General features: G+C 20.7%; 3 protein-coding genes across 4 annotated transcripts; 2 read left to right on the forward strand and 1 right to left on the reverse strand.

Moving 5' to 3' along the window:
• Nucleotides 1–1,547: 1,547 nt before the first annotated feature.
• LOC128955395 (uncharacterized) lies at nucleotides 1,548–2,819 on the forward strand. The gene is made up of 2 exons (XM_054301066.1): nucleotides 1,548–2,111; nucleotides 2,481–2,819. Exons 1-2 carry the CDS (start codon nucleotides 1,568–1,570, stop codon nucleotides 2,567–2,569), a joined length of 633 nt encoding a protein of 210 aa, XP_054157041.1. The 5' UTR covers nucleotides 1,548–1,567; the 3' UTR covers nucleotides 2,570–2,819.
• Nucleotides 2,820–6,538: 3,719 nt separating this feature from the next.
• On the forward strand, nucleotides 6,539–9,179 carry LOC128956262 (cdc42 homolog). Its single transcript, XM_054301958.1, has 3 exons — nucleotides 6,539–6,738; nucleotides 7,603–7,835; nucleotides 8,929–9,179. Exons 1-3 carry the CDS (start codon nucleotides 6,548–6,550, stop codon nucleotides 9,177–9,179), a joined length of 675 nt encoding a protein of 224 aa, XP_054157933.1. The 5' UTR covers nucleotides 6,539–6,547.
• Nucleotides 9,180–10,401: 1,222 nt separating this feature from the next.
• On the reverse strand, nucleotides 10,402–18,105 carry LOC128955314 (aquaporin-9-like). 2 transcript variants are annotated; one of them, XM_054300979.1, is made up of 6 exons: nucleotides 18,050–18,105; nucleotides 13,742–13,896; nucleotides 11,386–11,524; nucleotides 11,038–11,318; nucleotides 10,735–10,952; nucleotides 10,402–10,671 (listed from the first exon to the last, which is right to left on the reverse strand). In XM_054300979.1, exons 1-6 carry the CDS (start codon nucleotides 18,090–18,092, stop codon nucleotides 10,491–10,493), a joined length of 1,017 nt encoding a protein of 338 aa, XP_054156954.1. In that variant the 5' UTR covers nucleotides 18,093–18,105; the 3' UTR covers nucleotides 10,402–10,490. The 2 variants fall into 2 exon arrangements, with proteins under 2 accessions (XP_054156954.1, XP_054156962.1); XM_054300987.1 differs by lacking the exon at nucleotides 18,050–18,105 and adding an exon at nucleotides 14,687–14,727.
• Nucleotides 18,106–18,988: the final 883 nt, after the last annotated feature.

Below are 18,988 nucleotides of genomic sequence, written 5' to 3' on the forward strand. Positions count from 1 at the left end.
TATAATAAATAAGGACAATTTCGACTATTTTTACACCTGACTTTGCCATTTATATATATATATATATATATATATCCCATTTATCATATTTTATAATATTTTTTGTTAAAATAAAATATAATTAGTATATATATTTTGAAAATAACTCTTGATGAGCCACCGTGTAGTTATAATGCAATAAATATAACACAATTTATTATATACTAATAACAATGGCTTTTAAATTCATGGTTAAAACAATGACACTAAATATTATTATTAATATTATTATATCAATGTTTTATCGATCATATAATGCATTATCAAAACAACACACAAAATACAATAGTAATTAATAATTAAAATAAATTGTAGACTTGTCTGATGACAAAAAAAATAATAATAATAATAATAACTAATTGCACAGTTATTACAGTACAATATTAAATAATAATAATAGTAATAATACAGTAGTTATAAATTTTAATTATAACTTATTTATTATTATTATTATGTAGAAAATTATATATATTTTTTCGCAATTAATTGTCTCTGATATATATATATATATATACATTATTTTGTTGTTATATTATTTGTATACTTAATATATATATGTTTTTTTTTGATGTTAGTTGTAATTATCATATATTATAAATATTGTGATAATTTAATATTATTTATTATTAATACTGTATATTAACATCAAAAACAAAACAAAAAATTAGTATAAAGTATATGATTTGTAAGGATGTGTTTCTAAGTGAGTGAGTGAGTGAGTGAGTGAGTGAGTGAGTGAGTGAGTGAGTGAGTGAATGAGTGAGTGAGTGAGTGAGTGAGTGAGTGAGTGAGTGAGTGAGTGAGTGAGTGAGTGAGTGAGTGAGTGAGTGAGTGAGTGAGTGAGTGAGTGAGTGAGTGAGTGAGTGAGTGAGTGAGTGAATAAGGGAGGGATAGTTGAAAGGCGTTATCTATTTCTTTCACTGGATATCCCTTTCATTCATATATGAAATCAAACTTATTATGAGTTCCTCAACAAAATAAAACAAAAAATAAAATAAAATTCATATAAAAATATTTGAAAAAACTAAAAAACTATTTGAAAATAATTATTTTTAATAAAAAGCTTTTACTAATAATAATAATAAATATATATATACTTAGTGTTTGTGTGCTTTTTATTGAATCGCTTTTATCGTATATATTATATTATATATATATATATGTGTGTTTTATATATGCTTTATATACAGTATATGTGTGTTTAATATTTAATATATTTAATAATGATAAATATTATAAATATGTTTTATATTATTCAAAAATAATTTCAATGTTATCAGCTAAATAACTTTTTAAAAAAAAATTTTTTTTAATCGCCTTTATAAGTAACAGCAAAATTTAAATAAAAATTTACATTTAATATTTTTAAATATTTTATTATTATTTTTTTTAAATAAATAATAATAATAGTGTTATTATAAGTTGTTATAATTTATTTTATTTTTTAAAAAATAATAAACTTATCATAAGTTTTAAAAAAAAATTATTTCCATCAAAAAAATATATCATGAATTTAATATTGACGACAATGTGTTTCCTATTATTATTATTATTATCATCAGTGATAATACCTGTCCATTCATATCTATATTACCCGATCGACACCAACCAACCCGATAACAATGTTGTTGACAACAACTCACCCGCGGATGGCGACGACTTGGCCGCCGAAGAGTCATCCGTACAGTCGGGACTATACGATAGGGTATTGCATCGGTTTTACGAGCCCTACCTAAGGACTACCGCCGTCAGACAGGGATCGCCGGCCGATAGTAGCGATGATTTGGCCGGTGACCAGTCATCAACCGTTTTGGTCGGCGGTCGACGGGAAAAACGTCAGGAAGCTCGCAAACCAATGATTGTCAAACGTCAGGCCAACGCCCGTCGGCCGATACTTGTCCTGAAACGTGAAGCCTTGTTTCTACGGCGACCAATGCTATTCAAACGTCAGGCAAATGTCAGGAAACCGATACTATTGTTGAGGGGCGACGGCAACGGCGATGACTACGAAAGYAACGAAGTGGCCACTGGTGGCCATAATGACCGGGACAACAGGGATCAGGGATTGAAAGGTGAGCCTGAAGTCAGACTACTTACAGTTAAAACTACTAACAATGACAACAGTATTGTGCGATCCATTCCGCTTAATACGGATGTCGAGGACGGGGAGGAAGATATAAAATCCGGTAATAAATTAGTGGTTAAGGATAAGGATGACGACACCAACAACAATGATGATGACATAGAAGTGCGCTCCGGTAGAGCTCGCAAACCAATACTAATCAATCCATAGTTTATTTATTTTTTTAGTTATAATAATTAAAATTATTAATTAATTAATAACTATTTTTATTTTATAAAAAAAATTCTGTATTTTTAAATACTGTATGTTTTTTTTTTCTATATATATTTTTTTCTTTGATATACATATATATATATAGCATTCAACTCAGGGCTAACTAACAGCCAACAACAACAACACCATCCCTACCTGATCTCTAGATTGCAGAAAATGTCAGTCATATCCTAAAAATTAATTTTTTTTTTTTTAAAAAACTATTGGCATTTTTTGTTGGCTTAAATTTTGCTGTCAATCACAATCCTATATCTACTTTATCACTACTACTGTCTCAACTATACTATACTAAAAAAAAACTATATACAGTTTTTCTCAAACATTATCTACCTGTGCTACCCTATACCTATATAAAAGTATGTATGTATTAGACATCCTAAAAATAAAACAATATCTATCTAAAAAAAATAAATAATTAATTAATTATTATATTTATATAACACATTATTAGATAATTCAATATCAATAATTTAATTTAATTGTTTTATATTTTTAAATTTTATAAACAAAAAAATTTGAATGTCACACAACAATTATTTATATATAAATTATTATTATTATTATTATTATTATTATTATTATTTAATTATCATCATTTAGTACAGTATATAATTTATATACTTAAACATTAAATTAGGTATTTAATAATTTTTTGCATCAATTTTATTAAAAAAAATAAATAAGTTAATAATAAATAAACATATAAAATATATTTAATTAAAAAAAACATTTAATTTAATAAAATACAGTATACGCATAATGTCAAATGTGTCATAAATTTTTTTTTAATTATCAATAAAATAAATTATTTCAATTTATATTTTGTTTACACAATTTTTTTTAAATATATATATATATATATATATAAATATGTTAACACTTTGATTTCAAATAAATAATTTAAAAAAATAAAAGTAAATGCAATAAAAAATAAATAAATTGTGTGTCATTGAACTTATCATTGAATTTTTTTTTGTTAAAAATAATAATTAATAAATAATTTATAATTTATAAGGTATTTATACAGTACTTAAAAAACTATTTAACTTGTTTAGTACACACAAAAAATAAGTGAAAGTAAATTATTAAATATAATATATATATATATATATTTATCAAAAACTATATGTATATTACTTTATATAAAAAAAGTTATTTTAAAACACATCTTAAAGGTTATCAATAAAACAGCAAAAAAAATTGCGATAAAATTTAGTAAAAAAATAAATAATCTATTAATAGATTTATAATAACTATTTCTAGTAAAATACAGTATAATTTCATAGTTATAATTAAAAATGCCGTAAATAATCAAAATTATTTTGTATACTTATCTATCAAATTTTAATCGGTTTTTAAAATTTTTTGATTTTAATAAATTAAATATAATATACTGTATATATATATATAATTTGTCGCAAAAGTTAAGGGATATATGTTTTAGTGATTAAATAAAATGCATTTTTTTAAAAGGAAGTAATGAATAAATTTTCTATTAATTGATGATTTTTTTCCACTGTTTTGTATGTGATTTGTGAGCACTTCCTATGATTTATAGGATTAATACATAGTTTTTGAAACTTCATTATTCACTTTAAATTAATGTATTTATTACTCACACACACACATACATACACACATATACACACACATACTCATAGATACATACATACATACATACATACACACACACACATACATACACATGCATACACACATACATACACACATATACACACACATACTCATAGTTACATACATACATACACACACACACATACATACATATATACACATGCATACACACATACATACACACATATACACACACACATACTTATAGATACATACACACACACACACACACACACACACATACATACATACATACACATGCATACACACATGCATACACACATACATACACACATATACACACACATACTTATAGATACATACATACATACACACACACACGCATACATACATACACACAAACACATACACATAAATACACACACATACACTCATACACACACAAACATATTAATTTATATAAAATATATCTACTGTACATACATATAATATATTGTGTTAATTTTATTTTTTTATAAAATTTTATTTGATTATATAGTTTATCTAATAAAATATAATTAGTTAGTTATTATTTTAAATATTATTAGTTATTAGAAAAAATTGACAATGAAATGAATCACATTTGAATATTATATATATATATATCATTCAATATCAAATTTTTATGTATTTTACATTGCTAGTAATTTTTTTTTATATTATAAATTATATTAAATAATAAATATTATTTATTTATATATATAGATAATTCAATAATTGCTGTTAATTGAATGACATAATACCAATAATAATAAAAATATTATTTAACTTTTACCAAAAAAAAACAATTTCAATAATTATTTGATTTCAATGCTCTAAATTTGATTTTCATTGCAAAATTTATTATTATTTTTTATAAATTGGTTTTATAATATATTATATAAATTAATATTGATATATATATTCATGAAAATTTATAAAAAAAATTATATACAGTATTGATGTTGTAAAAAATTTTTTAAAAAAGTAAAATAGTTTATATGAAAGTTTGATAAGTATACAGAAAAAAATATTATATTTATATACAAAAAAATACCAATAGTTTAAATAGTTTGTAATTTATTATAATCATATTTTTATTAATAAAAAAAACTTATTGTTCATAAACTGTGCAATATCTAAAAAATTATCTAGATTATTTTTTATTATATACATATATTAATTATTATTATTATTAAATATCAAAATATTATTAAAGTTAACTTCCTCAATAGTATTAATAGTATTACAGTAACTTTTGAAATGTGTAAATATCTAATTAAATATTATTATTATTATTTTATTACTTTATATTATTTATTATAAAATAGTAATACTAATCATTTTTTTGAAAGATAATTTTTTTATCATTATTATTATTATTATTATTAGTTATAATAGACAACACTTACTTGAATATTATGTTTATTTTAATATATGTTGAAACAATATATATATATATTCAAAAATTTATAAAAATGTTTCTCTAATAAAATTTATTAATGTATTAAAATTTCTATAAAATTATATATTAAAACATATTACTGTATAATTACAATAATAATTATAATGTTAATTATATTTAACAATTTAATGTATATGTAGTTTAGTTTTTTGTTGTTGTAATGATTTATAATAATTGACTGTATATTTCACATGTATTTTAAAATTACCGTAACATTACAGGTAATAATTACTGATAATAAATACGTCATTCAATATTAGTAGACAAAACACTTGAATATTATGATATAAATTAAATATATATAATATATATATTATAAATATATATTAAAAATTTCATTATTATAAAAATATCAAATAATATTTTTTAATTACTAAATATTTTTTTATTATTTAAAAAAATCAAATCTCATATTTATTCATATGATTTATTGTATTGATATTTATATACTGTAATAATAATAATAATAATAAATATTGTCTCTCTATTTTTTCAATTGTTTAATATTAATAATTTAAATAAAATTAGTTTTTTTAAAATAAAAATATATATATTTAATAATAACAATTCAATAAAAATAATATTTAATCAACTGGTTTATTACAAATAGTTATATACAGTATATATAATTTTAATAAATTAAATAATATTTTCAAATAATGTGTTAATTATTTTTTAAAAACATGTGTTAACTTAAAATTTATAAATTATTTTACAATATATATATATGTAATGATTACCTGGTATTGTGACGCCAATTGTGTGGTTTTAGATATCAAATTAAATAAAATACTGTAATAATAATAATAATAATAATAATAATAATAAATTATATACAACAACAACAAAAAATATCTGAATAAATAAATCATTAAATCATAAGAGACATACAAAAAATAATAATTTGTTTTTAATATTAATACAATAATAATAAATAATTTATAAATGACTCATAAAAATTATATTACAGATTGTTTTTTTATAGAAAATATTTTTTTAATTAATTAAATTTGTTATATATTTTTTATATATGTTTTAAAAATTATAACATAAAACAATCAACAACCAAAAAAATGTCTCAATTTTATTATAAACGCCATATGTCTGTCCCATACAACTCCCGTCCCATATCTATCGGTGACGGTCTCGAAGCTTATCCATTGCCCGTCAAGTGTACAGTGATTGGCGACTGTTCCGTTGGAAAGACATCGCTTCTCATATCGTATACTACCGGTGCGTTTTCCACACAATATGTGCCAACAATGTAAATATATATTATAATACAATTTATAGTTTAGTTGTTTATATATTAAAACAATATTATTTTTTAATATATATATATATATATTATTTATCTATACTAGAAAATAAAATATGTTTTCAAAAATCTAATCTAAACTAATATTATTCATTAATATATATACAATATATATATATATATATATATATATATACTGTAGTACTACTGAATAATTACTATTATCTAATAATAAAGATATAGTGTATATCAGTAGATATGAATACAAATTTTTAAAAAAAAAATTTATTATTAATTATTTTTTGAATATTATTTATTTATTTAAATAATTAATAATACTTGTTTTATAGATACTATTACTATTAATATGCAATTACTAATGTATATATTGTACTGTATATTATATAACATAATTAAACATAATTTTATAATTTCTATATAAAAAAAGGTCAGATTTATCAATAATATTAAAACATTTTTTAACCACAAAAATATTTTTTATTTATTTATAGTTATAACACAAATAAAATTGCATTTTATATAACTATAACATTATTAGTTATAATTAATTATTAATTTTAGATTATATCTGATATATTAAAACTATACATACAAACAAACAATAAGATTTTATACAAATATAATAACTATATTAATATGATTTAATTTCATATATTAGTAATTATTATTTTCGATGTTTAAAAAAAAAATTAATTGTATATCTGGTTAAACATTTTGTGTAAATCTAATTAATTGCAATTAATTATTGCGTGAATATTAAAATCATATGATATATATATATATATACAGTATATATTGTAATAAATAAATTGTTATATAATTATTTTTTTTGATTTTAACAATCAATAGCTTTGACAACTATCACAAGGAGGTCATCTGCGACGGTATACTCGTCGATCTGGAACTGTCGGACACCGCCGGCCTCGAAGACAAACGTCGGATCCGATCGATGTCTTATCTCGAGACGGATGTATTTGTCGTCTGTTTTTCAATTGTTTCGCCAAAAAGTTTTCATAATGTCGTCGACAAATGGATACCCGAAATCAAAGAGTGTTTACCAAATAAGCCGTTCATTTTAGTCGGTAATTATCACAACAAGTGTTGGCACAAAAAAAAATAGAGAAAAATTTATTAAATTACTAAAGAAATTTCCTATAGAAAAAGTTTCTAATTAGAAATTTCTAGATAAAGTTTTTAATTAGAAATTTTTAGAGAAATTTTTAGTTTCTAAACTAATTTTATAGATAAAGTTTTTAATTAGAAATTTCTAGAGAAAAAGTTTCTAATTAGAAATTTCTAGAGAAAAAGTTTCTAATTAGAAATTTCTAGATAAAGTTTTTAATTAGAAATTTTTAGAGAAATTTTTAGTTTCTAAACTAATTTTATAGATAAAGTTTTTAATTAGAAATTTCTAGAGAAAAAGTTTCTAATTAGAAATTTCTAGAGAAAAAGTTTCTAATTAGAAATTTCTAGAGAAAAAGTTTCTAATTAGATATTTCTAGAGAAAAAGTTTCTAATTAGAAATTTCTAGAGAAAAAGTTTCTAATTAGAAATTTCTAGAGAAAAAGTTTCTAATTAGATATTTCTAGAGAAAGTTTCTAATTAGAAATTTCTTAGAGAAAAAGTTTCTAATTAGAAATTTCTTAGAGAAAAAGTTTCTAATTAGAAATTTCTAGAGAAAAAGTTTCTAATTAGAAATTTCTAGAGAAAGTTACTAATTAGAAATTTCTAGAGAAAGTTTCTAAAAGAAATTTCTATATATAAACTAGTATATATATAGAATACCCATGGTTATTTTTAGTTATCAATGTAACAATGTACAATGTTTTTACTTTAATTAATAATTAAATATTATTAGTATTAGTTATTTAATTATTAATTAAAGTTAAAAAAATATCAATAATTATAATTTTATTATATTAAACTATGATATATACAGTATATAATAAAATAATTATTAAAATTTTTACAAAACTAGCTATAGTTATGGTATAACAAGTAAAACAATAATTAATTAAATTTCTATAGAAATTTATTCCCTGAAAAATTTTCTAGAAACTTTCTCAAATGGGAATTTATTATTAGAAACTTTTATTTATCTCATTTAGTTTTTTTTAAAAAAAAATAAATTCAATTATTTATTTAATCCCTTATTTTATTTATTTTTAATTTTAGGTACAAAATGCGATTTACGGACAAACAATGATATACTCAATGAATTGCATCTAAACAACGATAAGCCGATCGATCGGCTGACTGGCCAGAGATGTGCGGCCAGACTCGGAGCCGTCAAATATCTCGAATGTTCGGCGGACACCAAACTGGGTGTCAATCAAATATTTGATGAATCGGTACGTAAAGCGCTGGAAATGTTGGCCTATCGGCCGGTAAAACATAAATCATTGATTACGTGTTGTATCTCATGATTATATGATATATATATATATATATATATACAGTATATATACGATATATATTATAATTTATTTTGAAAAAACATAAAAATAATTATACAAAACGAAAAAAAATTGTTAAAAATTATTCACTTTATTTAAATGTGTTTTTTAATGTAAATAATAATTTATAATTTATGTGTTTTTTTAAAAAAATATTTAAAGTATTTAAATATATATACTGTATATATCTGTATCTAATAATTTGATAGTAATTTTTATTTAAATTAAAATTAGTGTATGTTTTAATTTATTTTTTATTAAAATAACTAATTAAAAATAATAATAATGTTAATTAATTTAAATAAAGTGATGTTTTTGTTATATAATTTTTTTTTATAATAAATAACTTTAAAACAAAGTAAATGCTTAATATTTTTGATTTATTATATTTTATATTATATAAATTATTTATATCAAAACACTTATAATTTATATATATATATATATTTATATTAAAATAGTAGACAACCTAAAAAATTTAATAATAAAAAAATTTATTTTGAATATTATAATAATATGAACATAAAATTAGATATTATAATACATATATTTGAACCAAAAAAATAATAATAATAAATAAAATCAAACAACATTTATCATGCATTTTTTTATTTAATTTTTTTTTATTAAAACAACAATAAAATTTTTAATAACAAATAAAACTTAGTTTAAATATTTATGTATATATATTTAACATGCAGCTCAATGGATTAATAAATTAATAAAATTAATAAAATTAAACTAAACTAAAAAAACTAGTTGGCATTAATAATAATAATAATAATTATAGTTATTTTTATACTGTATATAAAAAAATCATTAATAATACTAATAATATTTTTACTAATAAATTCAATACTTTGATATTTGAGTACAACTATTATTATTATTATTACTAATTTTTAATTTAAAAAAAGCTATCGATTTCATAGAAATCAATGTAAAATAAAAATAGCAAAAATTTTTTTTAAATAAAAAATATATATAGCAGTTATCAATTAATTGATTTTTTTTGTTGTTGAAAAAAATCAAACATTTATGTACTGTATATATATATATAATGTTTGATTTTTTTTGGTATATTATATTTTCACAACAATTAATATTAATATACAGTATATATATATATCATATGAATATCGTATGTAATGTTGTTTTAGGATTAATATATAATATATATCTATATATTTTTACTAAACATGATGTTAAGGTAATAATAATAATATTAATTATAATTATAATTATAATAATCAATACTATATTTTTTTGTTTGTTTAAATTTTAAACAGGTTTAGTATCGGTGACGACCCCACCACCAGCACAGTCATCTAGCATAGGGTTAACCGGTTCGGGTGTAGTATAAAAATATTCAATAACATAATAGTATATCCAGACACCCATTGTGGCACCGATAGTCGATGCTAATACGCCCACTGCCCACCAATAATGGCCGCCTAATGGACTATATTTAAACAAAAACACAATTAGTACTGTATATACAGTAGTTAGTAGTAGTAGCTCATACCTAAACACATGTATACCCCAACCGGCAATTGCTGTGAACAATCGGGGACCTAAATCGCGGGCCGGATTCATGGCACACCCCGTATTGAAGCTGAATACCTGGGCGTGGGTGGCAATTACAAAGGCCAGTAGGAAGGGCTGCAAATACATGGGTACATTCAGATTGTTTTTGTCGACCACTACCATCACCGATATAAGCAGCGAACAGGTGGCCACTATCTAGTAGGGGTGTAGGGGGTGGGAGGTAGGGTAAAAAATCAATGATTACTAACATTTATTATAGGGGGAGGGGGTGATCTACTACCTGTTCAATAATGCACACCAACAGTGTACTGTGCGCTGCCGGATAGGTGGCGAAAAAACCGCCGGTGCTCAACGAGTGGCCATAGGCTCGTAGTTCCGTATGATTGAGGAGCGGTTGGAGATTGTGCTGAATACCTATAGGTTCATAATAGACCAGATAGCTGACGGCCGTACCGAGAAAGGCACCGACCAATTGGGCACCGATATAGGGCCCTACTTTAGCCCACGGAAATCGTTTTAGTGTAGCAAACGCTACGGAAACGGCCGGATTTATGTGACCACCTGTGTTTACCGATAATAATGTGCTTAATAATAAGCTCCGGTAGTCTATATATAAAAATATATATACCTGATATGGCCATCGATGCACAGATACCGATAAAAGCGCCGAAACCCCAGCAAAAATTTACGGCATAGCCATCGACCGATTTGTCCGGTTTGCCGGTCAGGTTCAATGAATAGGCACAACATGCGGAACATCCTATAAGCTTATGTATATATATAAACAAAATAATTAGGTAGGTGCAAATTAATTAAATTAATAATTGGTAATTTTTTGTAACACTTGATATATGTATATATTGATATATACAGTATATATAAATTATAAGTATAAACAATGTAATAAAACTATTTTAAATATAAATATTTTTAATTATATTTTATTGTATATAAAATTTGTGTTTAAATGCTAATTATAAATATATGAGTATATGATTATTAATTATATATATATTATTAATAATATAAACATATTGTTTTACAATGTGATCTAATGATATTATATTTTTAAACTATGGAAAATTTCTAATAAAATATTATTTTTATATCTAATAAATGATTGGATATAATTCAGAAAATAACTCATTGTTTTTTTTWAAAAAAATATTTAGATTATTAAAATTATTTTTTAAAAAAATCATAATTATATAGAAACAGTTAGTCAGAAAAATTTATTGATATCTAGTGATAACCAGCGTATATATATAATACACGTGTAAATCATTTGATATAGGAATTCATAGGAATATTCCGGTTAATACAAGTTGTCTATTGAATGGTATTTAGCAYAYATATATACACACACATACATACACACACATACACACACATACACACAAATACACACAAATACACACAAATACACACACATACACACACACATACACGCACATACACGCACATACACACACATACACACACATACACACACATACACACACACACATACATACAACACACAATATATACAGTAAAAAATCATTATAATGCTAACAACAACAATAAAAAAACAATTATTTTAGCAGAGTCAATTTTTATTTTATTTTTGTTGTTGTTTGTTTATTATAGATATACAGTTACATTAGACATATTTGCATTTATGCATATTGTAATTATTATTAGTGTGTGTGTGTGTGATTGCTAGATGATATACAATATATATATATATATTTAAAAAATTAAATATCAATTTTATTATTTTTTTTAAATGAATTTTATAAATGAATGCTTTCAACAACAAAAATTTTCCACTAATTTCAATACTATTGATGACAATTGTTAAAAAAAAATCACATTACAATAGATATGATAACAATAATAATAACAACAATAGTAAGTAATGAAAATTCAATACAATATAATTTAAATACACAATTGAGTCAATTGTTGAAAACAAAAATTATTTCATGGATCACTTGATATTTGCTTTACTGTATATATATCTGTTTGATAATATCATTATATATATATATATTAGTTTACTTATGTTTAAATAGTTACATAAAACTATATATATATAAATTATATATATATTATCTAATATATATATATAAAAATATATATATATATAAATTGTTAATATATATATTTAAAAATATATATATAAAACAATTATAAAATTGAAAACTAATATATATATATATATATATAACTTAAATAAAATAAAAAATAAATAAAAATAACACTCAAATTGATAATATCTAAGATTAATTAATTGTGTGCATATAATTATCCTATTAAAAAAAAGTTATATATTTTTTTATAATAATAAATTATTAATATTAGGAAATATGTTTTAAAAAATTAAAGTTTTGCTAAATATTTTTTACTGGTTTTTTATCAGGTAATAAACTATAATAAAATATATAATAAACTAAATTATATAAATCTATATATAATAATGCATACAATTATTATTATTTTAAAAAACTAATATCTATTTATATGCGTATTAATAAATAAAACAAGTTGTTTAAACAAAAATTATGTTAATAAAAAATTAACAAAAATAAACATGCACATTTTGTACAATATTTAAAAAATAAATAAATATTATTTATATATTTTATACCAAGTTAAAAATTATATTTTAAAAAAAAACTTATTACAAGTTTATTATAATCTAAAAAATAATAATAAAATAAAATGTAATATATTTTATCTTAATTATTATTTTTGACATTTTCATTAATTATTTTTTTAACATAATTTAAATATTATTAAATATAATTTTTTTAAAAACAATATTGTACAAAATCTAAAATGTGCATGTTTATTTTTTTGTTATAATTATTTTTATTAAACACATAATTTTAAATGTTAAACAACTTGTTTTATTTAATAATAATATTAATAATATTTCATTATAATTATAATAATAATATATAATTATTAAAAAAAAAAAATTTTTTTTGCATCCATACCATCAACATAAAGGTGCCCAACATTTCTGCCATCATTTCTTTGATCAATTGTCTCATTTTGGATATGATAATAGTTTTCGGTGTCTTTTCTCTGAAACTACCGGTGCTATTGTTGTTGTTGTTGTTGTTGTTAATGTTGGACATTATGATGTGCCCTATGGACGACACGTTATATGACTTTTTTGTATTATATGACATGATTTTAATTAATTAATTAATTAATTAATTTTTAAAAATAGTGATTATTTTTGTTTGTTGGTGTAAAACAACTAATATATATATATATATATTTGTATAACACAACTATACGGTACACTACGGGTACTACACTGATGATGAGGACGACAATTATTATACAACAAAAAATATGAGTATTTAATTTAATAGATTTTGTTTATTATTATTTTTATATTAACTTTTATGTATATTTATTATGATATGTAAAAAATTATTTATATTACGTATATATATATAGTATATATAATGTATATATATATATATAGTTATGTTGATAGGGATTATATTTCAATTGTTATTGCCAATGATTTTGTATATATATATATATATATTGTAAAAAAATATATAATAGTTATTGATATAATAAATAGTTATATATATATATATATAAAATCTAAAAATTTTTTGGAAATTTTTCCATTAATTCAATACAAGTTTATACTTGTTTTTCAAAAAAATATAATATTATTTCATATACACACTGTATTAAGTAAACTAAACTAACAAAATAAAGTTATATATAAAATAAACCACTTTTTTAAATCTATTTAAATTTTATACTATTTTTTTTGTTGTTGACATATTTTATACACATATATAATATTTTGTTATATATATATATATATATATATACAGACAGTATATATATTAATGTTTATTTTATTAAAGCTTTTTAAATTATATATTTATTTATTTATATTTACTTACTTTTTTTTGAATTTGTTTGTAAATACTTATATACAAAAAAAAATATTTTTGAAATATAAATACAATACACTAAGTCAATAGACTTTAAAAAAAAAATAATTTATATATACTGTATATAWCAATACAATGGGGAAAGTTATTTTATCTGGTGGTGATACCCGAGCAGCAGCAGCAGCAGCACACAGTTAGAGCACATACCATTGTTGGCCAGTGATGTAGATAATATACCAGTGCTGGTAATTGTAGACAACAATAACAAAATAAAAACTAAACAATAATTTTTTGTTTAATACACACACACATAGTCTTAGGCTATGATGACATAACACACCTGCGTTAACATACAATTTAYATATGTATATAAYAATATACTAAACTTATATACTGTATATATATATATTGATGAGACACCCTTATTTGCTAGTCCCTACTATCACCACTGGCCAATTGCTCCCTGTCCCTGGTATATATACACTGTCACATTATTACATACAGATAATCAGACACACTCACATACATACATACATTTATACACACGCACATACATACACAGTGTGTATTACACACACATACTTACATACACACACACATACATACATACACACACACATATATATATAYACACACATACACACATACACACATACACACATACACACATACACACATACACACATACACACATACACACATACACACATACACACATACACACATACACACATACACACATACACACATACACACACACACATACACACATACACACATACACACATACACACATACACACATACACACATACACACATACACACACACACATACACACATACACACATACACACATACACACATACACACATACACACATACACACACACACATATATATATATACACACATACACACATACACACATACACACACACATACACACATACACACACACACACACATACACACATACACACACACACACACATACAAACACACACACATATATATATACATATACACACACTCACCTTATTATAAGTAAAATAGTTTTTAGCAAAAAAAAAGTGTGAAACACGACTTCACATCACTTAATCACTTAAATAAAAATATATATATATTTAAGTTTATAATGTAGTCGTCACTATCTAATGGTACAATTTAGATATGTGTCACTTTAATGATATACTTTTACCGGTTAAATACTGTATATTAATATTATATATATATATATTTTTTTGACAGTAAATTATGAGCCCATAGTCAATGTACGTGTAGTTTATTTGGTTAGTTTTCTCATTGAAGGGGAACAGGCCGTATAATATTATTGATTATAATTAACTTGTATTATATATTTTATGTGTGTATATGTGTGAGTGTGTGTTTGTATGTATGTATATGTATGTGTGTGTWTGTGTGTATATGTATGTGTGTGTATSTGTGTGTATRTGTRTTTGTGTGTWTGTATGTATGTGTGTGTATGTGTATGTATGTATGTKTGTGTGTGTGTGTGTRTATATGTATGTGTGCATTTGTATGTRTGTATATGTATGTGTGTATATGTATGTGTGTGTGCACTTGACTTTGACTTTGAAAAAACAGTTTGCATTACAATTGCTAAATATGATTATTATTATTATTATTATTATGACAGATAGTAGTTAATAKTATTAAAATTTTTTTCAATATTTAAATATATTTCTATCCATTAATTAACTAATATAACTAATAGATAGTAATAAATTTGAAAAATATTTTTTTCCATAGATAATAATAATAAATTTAATTAATAAGTATATACTGTATATTCAATTATAATTAATGTGTTTATATAAAGTAAATACAGTAGTTAAAAGTTGACAGATTTATTATTTATTACATAATACATAAATTATAAATTATTTTAGCATGGTTAACTAGCTGATAAAATCTAAATAGATAAATAATCTTACTAAAATAAAAATATTTTTAAAAAAATAAAAAGTTTACATGTGYTTAAAATTAAAAAAAAAATTTTATACAGGTATGTTTCAAATAAATATTATCMCAATAAATCATTKCAATATTACATATTTTTTTATATATTTTAATTTATATTTAATTTATATATTTAACATATATTTTTTTGGAAAATAAATTGTATTATTTTTTTTTAATTTTAAAAAATTTAATTATTTAATAAATAGCAGTAAWMTATATAAATAAAATAAAAACATACTTTAATTGAAATTAAATGATAAATATTRTACAACTAATTTGATWTAATATATATATATATATTGTATATAWATAATTATTATTTGTATTATAAATAAWCYKTTTTTGTTTGTTTGTTGGTATTAATTTGAAACAAATTTATTTTAATTATTTCACACAATTATATTTTTTTAATTAATTAATTTAGATTTAAATATAAACTACTACTACTAATTGGATCATAAAATAAATTATTTATTTAAAAAATTAATTTCTAATTAATTTCAATTATTTGACAATTATTAATTAATTGCAATTAGTCTTTATTTGAATTTTTATGATAAAAATATTTAAAATACTGTATATCATTGTATAATAAAATATTTTTAATCACATAAATTCAGTATCAATTAATTGCTAAACTATTAAATGTCTATCACATAAAAAAATAATAAAATTTCTAATAAAATTATTAATTAAATATTTAAATATGTTATATACAGTATATAATATACATAATAATAATGATAATCTAATTTTTGGATAATTTATATTAAAAAAAATAATTATACAATAAAACAATTTTTAAACTTATCCAAAAACATTTTTAAYTTTAATTATTTAATTYTAATTTTATTAAAAAATACTACTAATAATATTTAATATGTTTTTATTAATTTATGACATTTTATGTAATAATTTTCTAATTTATTGTCAACACTTTTCCAGWCAATTATTATTATGTATTTATAATAATAATAATAYATAATTTATATATTAATTATTATTATTATTACATAATATATTTAATGTTTGTTATTTATATGTACATAAATATAAAGTTTGTTTACTATACACTAATAATATATTATATAATTTAATATATCAATTATTATTGTAAATAGTTTGCATACAATAGTCTATTAATTATTTTCTTACAAAAACAAACAAAACAAAAAAAAATTTGATAAATAATTGGAAAAATAAATTTTCCAATTGTTTTTCAACTAATATTTTTAACAATATTTTTAATTAATTTCAAAAACAATGTTTAGATATATAATTGAAAAAATATTATTATAATTTTTTGTTGTTAATTATAACTTATTTTATTTATTTTTTTAATTTTATAATAAAATAAATATTTTTAAAAAAAATATCAATTACTTACTGTTTTTCGGTAGAAAACTTTCTATACATTCGTTTTCACTCATTTTAAAAATTAAAAAAAATAATTTAAATAATTTTTTTAGTAATAATAATAATAATAATATAAATTATGGATAATTTATTGGAAATATTTTCACACACAAAAAATTAATAATAATAATATTATTTATAGTTTTATCAGGTGGTCATTARATACAACACAATTTATATATATTTATTTATTAAAACAATATCTGAATAAAAAATTAATGAATTATTTGCACACAAATGACAGATAATAAATAAATAAGTTTTTTTTGTTGTAAAAAAATAYACTAAAAATATATATAGAAATAATATTTTATGTCTTTATTTATATATACATAAAATTATTGTCTGATGAGAGTTAAAATATAAAGGATTGGTTTGAAGTTATATTWTTTATAAAAATTAATAAATATTTATATACTGTATATCTATATATATATATATCTATATATATATATCTATATATATATATCTATATATTTATATATACTGTACTTAAATCTATAAAAATCTATATATATATACACACAACAAAAATACAGTATATTTAAGTTTGAAATGTTTAGCGATAACAACTTGGATTGGTTTTTAGTCTATACTATATATATATATATATATATATATATATACTGATAATAGTTATGAATTTAATTAGTAGTAGTTATTTGTAATAATACTATTACTACTACTACTAATAATAATAATATAAAWAATAATACTATATTAGTAGTAAAATTATTTAACAAGTCATGAGTTAACATGTGGTATATATTGTATAATTGTATTTTTTTGTATATTATATATATATATATATATATKAWTTTGTCACTATATTTCAAGGATAAATAATTTTTAAGACATTTAGACAGTGAGCGAGCAAATAGARAGARAGAGAGAGAGAGAGAGAGAGAGA

Source organism: Oppia nitens, unplaced genomic scaffold (genome assembly GCF_028296485.1).
Source record: "Oppia nitens isolate AA-2021 unplaced genomic scaffold, nextdenovo-longstitch-racon4-pilon3 scaffold12_pilon_pilon_pilon, whole genome shotgun sequence".
Lineage (NCBI taxonomy): Eukaryota > Metazoa > Arthropoda > Arachnida > Sarcoptiformes > Oppiidae > Oppia > Oppia nitens.